Genomic DNA, 6,613 nt, shown 5'->3' with positions numbered 1-6,613 from the left:
GGGAAAAAGGATGGTTTAATAGAAAGTGTGCAAACCAAAAACCCGTGCAATAGTTCCAAATTAAGGATATAATGACCAGCGGTCAACTGGTACAAAGACAAGACATATATAGGCAAACAAACGACCCTCAGGTGAGACGGATCACGGGCTCCGCCCACCTGAGGGACGCACACGACGTCACAAAACAACAACAACAACAGCCGCTGTGGACGGAGGCGACCGGTAGGGGGCTGCCTCACTGTGACAGACCCCCCCACCAAGCCGCACTCCCCTCCACTGGGTGTGTGGCACACAGCAGCTGCACACAAAACATGAAGGGGCAGGAAGGCAGGGACACACCTCCTGCAGTCCGGGAGCTGAAACATAAAACACACAACATTACTCAGCTCACTTCGGGCCATTAACAACACAAAACCACGCCCCGGTCGGTCACAGGGCCCTCATGCCCTAACCGGCGTTTAGCCAGAGAGCCCCAAGGGTGTGAGGACGAGGAGCTACGACTCCTTTATCGTCCTTAGTGTGTGTGTGTGTGTGTGTGCAGGTTACCTCCCCGAGGTGTGGCTACTTCTCCTCCTGGACCTACCTCCTCCCAGAGCTGACCACGGCCCTTGGCCAGGGGTCACCCCAGCCTCCTGGGGAGCCAACCCCTCCCGGGGCCCCTCATCGCAAGGTGGACTCCTCCACCCAACCCAGGAGCGCCAGAGACCAAGGCCCAGAGCACCCCCGACGCGGGCTAGGGAGCAGCCCCAAGGGCCTCCTGGTCACCCTGGGCAGGAGGGAGGATCTCCATCTCCAGCAGGAGCTTCTCAGACCGGAGCCCCATGGTCCCCAAACATCCGGGGGCCCCAGCCCTCTAGGGAGGCGCTCTTCATGACCAGGCTCCGGTCACCCCACAACACAAGGGGGCTCCTGCCAAGGTGGAGACCCCCACAAGGTCCAGGAACACCACAACACCGCCAGGGGGAAGCACCTGCACAGAAACAGAACACACACACACACCCAACCACACACCAACATACAACACAAATGCGCCACACCGACGCCCTCTGTGCCATACCCCCTGGCACGGGACCACAACCGGTCCCCCCCCCAAACACACATTTAAGGGGAGGAGCAAGCGTGGAATTACATATAACAACGACATTTCACGAGCACGCTAGGAAAAAACGAACACGCAAATACTAGACAAACAAAAAATAGTGCTCAGACAGTAAATGAACGGGACCGACACGTGTGTGCTCGACACATACATAATGGTGACGCGCCGCTCAGAGTCGCAGTCGGTCCCCACATTAAACAAAAGACACACGGGGAGCGAGGCGACAGTGACGAGCGGCGACCGCGTCACACACACGGAACACTGAACATATAACAGGCGAGCACGCACACAGATCCTCCGCTCGTTCACCCGTACACACTCACAAGACACCACAAAAGAGTTTTCCCAGGCAGACACCCTGGTCCTCGCCGTGCCACACACAAACAAACGCACGGCTGAACTCTTGCAACACACAACGGAAACGAAGAGCTTTCCCAAGGCAGACTGCCCTGGTCCTCGCCGTGCTACACACACACACACACACACACAAAACACAAAAGCATGGCAGAGCTCTTCAAACAAAACACCACGCAGACAAACACTTACCACGAGACATGACCATGAACGAAGGAGAAAGTAAAAGAGACTGGCGGCTTCCGAAGGGTGGCTGGTCATTCTGTGACGGGCGGGGTGAGCAACTAAAAAGGAAGCGATCACCAGGCGACCGGTAGGGGGCTGCCTCACCGTGACATTAATGTTTCTTTTTGCTTATTCTGTAAAGCACTTTGAGTTGCATGTATGTATGAAAGGTGCTATACAAATAAAGATTATTAATATTATTATTATTGACACCAAACTGCACGCTAGAAACAAGAAATGAAAAAATATAAAAATAATAAATAAGTAATAAGATTCTGCTACCACCCCGTCAATCAACTTTGCCAGAATCTTTGGTCTTTTTGGAATTCCACAGGTGAATACTGTAGGCAACGCCACATTATCGCATAGTAAAAAAGTCGAAACATTTGCTATCGTTTTAAGATTTGTTTACATTAATGATGAATAATTAATTTGTCATTATTTTATTATGTTTGTTTCCTTTTTATCTTTAATTTCTTTTTAACATTTTCTTTTTGTCGTATCTTTGCTTCCTTTTAATGTTTCTTTTTACTTATTCTGTAAAGCACTTTGAGTTGCATGTATGTATGAAAGGTGCTATACAAATAAACATTATTATTATTGTCATTATTATTGACACCAAACTGCATGCTAAAAACACGTAACCACACCTCCTCTGTTCAACTCACGCCCACATTTACTGACAGGCCTTCTCTAGAATGCTGTTATATAAACCACTGTAGAGCAGACATCCAGACCTTCAGAGTGCTGGAAGGCACCAAACCCACCATGCAGATCACTTCAAGTCTGGGGCCATTTGTTTCAGTGCTGTGGATGACTGTGTTCTGTCCTGCAGGATGTAAAGCAAACCCAGTCAGCTGCAGACTGTGGGCTGAGCCTCAGATGACTGTTTTGTCTATGGATGGGGATTTTGTAATTGGAGGAATTTTCTCTATTCACTACTATGTGAGATCAGAGCAGACCACCTTCACCACAATGCCAGCACTACCACAGTGCGCTGGGAGGTCTGTCTGTGAGGTGGAGTGAACAGTACAAATATCGAGGCATTTTGTTCAAATTTCAGGAATTATTGTTTTTAAAATTGTGTTTTTCTCCAGATCTTTGTTAGTTATTGTGCCAGTGACACCTAAAATGCTGAGTGCGCAACACCAGAATTTTTTTATTTAAAATGTGTTTAAGTGTATTTTGTGACTTACTGTCTTCAAACAGCATGGACTTCAGGGAGTTGCGCTTCGCCCGTGCCATGGAGTTCACAGTCCAAGAGATCAACAACAGAACGGATCTTCTGCCGGGCGTGATTTTGGGCTACAAAATACACGACTCGTGCGTTGCCGTACCGATGGCAATCAAAGTTGCGCTTCAGTTTGCAAACGGCATGGACCTGTTTTTCAAAGAGACTAATTCCTGTTCAAAATACGCAGCTCCCACTGTGCTTGCTGTCGTAGGAGATTCCGCTACCACCCCGTCAATCAGCTTTGCCAGAATATTTGGTCTTTTTGGAATTCCACAGGTGAATACTGTAGGCAACGCCACATTATCGCATAGTAAAAAAGTCTAAACATTTAGCCTACTGTCGTTTAAAGATTTGTTTATATTAATGATGAATAATTAATTTGTCATAGGTACTCTCATAAATACTCGCTAATAACAAGGGACTTGAAAAAGAGAAAAAAACTCTCAAAAACGCTACTCAAAAAACGATTGTGTGTCTTTTCATTCCCCTAAATGAATCACAGGTGAGTCACTACGCAACCTGCGCGTGCCTAAGCGATAAGAGCCAGTTTCCCACCTTCTTCAGGACGGTACCTAGTGACGAACACCAAGCGACTGCACTAGCGAGAATGGTGAAGTATTTCGGTTGGACATGGATTGGGGCAGTGCGCAGCGACACGGACTACGGAAACTACGGGATGACAGCATTTCTAAAGGCTGCGCAGGAGGAGGGAATCTGTGTGGAGTACTCCGAGGCTTATTACAGAACACAACCGCGCAGTAAACTGGAGAGAGTGGCAAACATCATCCGTCGATCAACGGCCAGAGTAATAGTAGCGTTTTTAGCATCAGGCGACATGAAGTTTCTCTTGGAAGAACTGGTACAACAGCCACCCCCTCCGCTTCAGTGGATTGGCAGCGAAACGTGGATCACAGACCCAGACTTTTTACGGTTTAACATGTGTGCTGGCGCTGTAGGTTTTGGGGTGCCCCGGTCAGTTATTCCAGGTTTTCGTGAATTTCTACTAGACCTTTGTCCAGCACAAGTCTTGAAATCGCCACTGTTAACGGAATTCTGGGAGAGTTCGTTCAGCTGTAGCCTAAAAGGACGGACAGGCGGGCGGGAATGTGACGGCAATGAGGACATCCGCGCGCTACAGAACCCATACACTGACACGTCACAGCTGCGCATCACTAATATGGTGTATAAAGCTACATACGCTATAGCGCATGCATTGCATAGTGTTATTTGTAATGTTACACAATGTGACAAGACCATTAAATTCACTCCATGGGAGGTATGAAACAATTCTAAAGCTGTATTTGTGTTAGTTGTATGAATAATATTATTCAAAAGAATCAAGTACTCTTGACGTGTATATTCAGCAGTAAGGATTATACATTTCTTTGTGTTATTTATAATTATTATATTAGTAATTAGTTTTTATCTCTGCAGTTACTTGACCAGCTCAGGACAGTGAACTTCTCCACAAGTAATGGATTTCAAGTAAATTTTGATTCAAAAGGTAATCCTGCAGCTGTTTATGAGCTCATAAACTGGCAATTTAAGAAAGATGGTGCTTTAAAAATGGTGACAGTGGGCCACTATGACTCGTCCAAACTGAGAGGACAGGAGTTCAGAATGAGCAGTGCTGTCAGCTGGGTGGGAGGACAGACTGAGGTATTGTATATCACACCCTGTACTTGCATTCTCAGTTAATTTATTTTTCTGTTAGTGAAAGGACAACGCTAAATGTCTTTGTGCAGCATTCAAGCCTGGTGCTCAGATGTGAATGATTTGCATTGATCCCCTTCTATAATGTCTTTCCCAGGTTCCAGTGTCTGTGTGCAGTGAGAGCTGTCCTCCAGGCACCAGGAAGGCTGTACAGAAGGGGAGGCCTGTCTGCTGCTATGACTGCATACCATGTGCAGAGGGAGAGATCAGTAACAACACAGGTTGCATTTCACAGGGCAAAATGTTGAATGAGGATTTTACCACCATCCTTTGCCTTGTCTTCTTACTTAACAGAATAAAAAAATTTCAGTGCTCACTGGATGGCAGAACACATCCATGGATAAAAACCCTTTCTGCCTTTGTTAAATATGCATTAAAATTTACAGTAACAGTATTTTGTCCTATTAACTTTGAAGTGCTGTGCTATTGCCAATCCTTATGAAACCCCATTACATTAATATTAAAGTATTCTTATAAAATGATTAACACAGATTAACACAGTAGCTGTATCACATTGTTAGCCTCACTACGCCTGGGGCAGTGATTGTGGTAAGGAAAGTCTCCTTGAGCATAATATAGAAACTGAGAAAAGTCAATTCATGCCTTACAAGAAAAACAGGGTCCCATTGGGGTCACCTACCATCAAGGTAGAGACACTTGATAGAGACAGTGATTTTGCAGGGGAAACTCATATTCTAGTTAATTGATTCACTTGCATTTTTGTACCATGTGCTGCAAAATGTATTATTGGGTTCTGTCTTCAACTTATTTCAGAATTTTCTGATCTTTTAGACTCTTTGGATTGTATACACTGCCCTCCTGAGTTCTGGCCAAACACCAAGCAAGACAGCTGCTTCCCCAAGCCTGTTGAGTTCCTGTCATGGGATGACACTCTAGCCATCATTCTGACAGTGTTCTCCATCACTGGGGCCTTCATGACTGTGTGTGTTACTGCTGTCTTCTACAAACACAGGATGTCTCCCATCGTAAGAGCCAACAACTCGGAGCTAAGCTTCCTGCTTCTCTTCTCTCTAACTCTGTGTTTCCTTTGTTCACTTACTTTCATTGGTCAGCCCTCTGAATGGTCTTGTATGCTGCGCCACACAGCGTTTGGGATCACCTTTGTGCTCTGCATCTCCTGTGTTCTGGGGAAAACAATAGTGGTGTTAATGGCCTTCAGGGCTACACTTCCAGGCAGTAATGTCATGAAATGGTTTGGGCCTCCACAGCAGAGACTCAGTGTTCTTGCCTTCAGTCTCATACAGGTCATTATTTGTGTGCTTTGGCTAATCATTTCTCCTCCTTTCCCCTATAAGAACATGAACTATTATAAAGAAAAGATCATCTTGGAATGTGGTTTAGGTTCTGCTGTAGGTTTCTGTGCTGTTCTGGGTTATATTGGACTCCTGGCTATTTTATGTTTTATTTTGGCTTTTCTAGCACGGAAGCTGCCTGATAACTTTAACGAAGCCAAATTCATCACATTCAGCATGCTCATATTCTGTGCAGTTTGGATCACCTTTATTCCAGCTTATGTCAGCTCTCCTGGAAAATTCACTGTAGCTGTGGAGATATTTGCTATTCTTGCCTCAAGTTTTGGTTTGATTATTTGTATTTTTGCTCCCAAGTGTTTTGTAATTGTATTTAAACCAGATCAGAATACCAAGAAACACCTCATGGGTAAAGTTCCCTCTAAAGCTCTTTAAGATTGTCACTGAAAGATCAACAATATATTCATATAGTATATATACTGTAGCATCGGGCCAAGGGGGGGTGCCGGAGGTTGATGCCAGTACCCATGAGCCTCTTCGGCTCCAACGGTTTATGCCTATGTAATATTATTAGTAATTAGTGTTTATTTACATTGTTAGTCGAGTCATCCCGGTTTTCTTTATGTATTTGTGTCACTCCTAATTTTACCCTCCTTGAGTGTGTGATGTCGGTGCATCTATGAATTACCCTGTGTTTCATGTACAAGTTTAAGCTCA

The 6,613-nt window shown here is 45.3% G+C and overlaps 1 protein-coding gene across 1 annotated transcript; it reads left to right on the top strand.

The window, feature by feature from the left end:
• The first annotated feature begins 2,446 nt into the window (after positions 1-2,446).
• Positions 2,447-6,331, top strand: LOC143508857 (extracellular calcium-sensing receptor-like). The gene is made up of 6 exons (XM_076997462.1): positions 2,447-2,682; positions 2,888-3,188; positions 3,415-4,188; positions 4,347-4,571; positions 4,723-4,846; positions 5,418-6,331. The coding sequence occupies exons 1-6, from the start codon at positions 2,447-2,449 to the stop codon at positions 6,329-6,331; spliced, it is 2,574 nt and encodes an 857-aa protein (XP_076853577.1).
• Positions 6,332-6,613: the final 282 nt, after the last annotated feature.

The sequence above is a fragment of the Brachyhypopomus gauderio genome, chromosome 2, assembly GCF_052324685.1.
Source record: "Brachyhypopomus gauderio isolate BG-103 chromosome 2, BGAUD_0.2, whole genome shotgun sequence".
NCBI lineage: Eukaryota > Metazoa > Chordata > Actinopteri > Gymnotiformes > Hypopomidae > Brachyhypopomus > Brachyhypopomus gauderio.
Note: the sequence above shows the minus strand (reverse complement) of the source record. Positions and strands in the feature narration are given on the sequence as shown.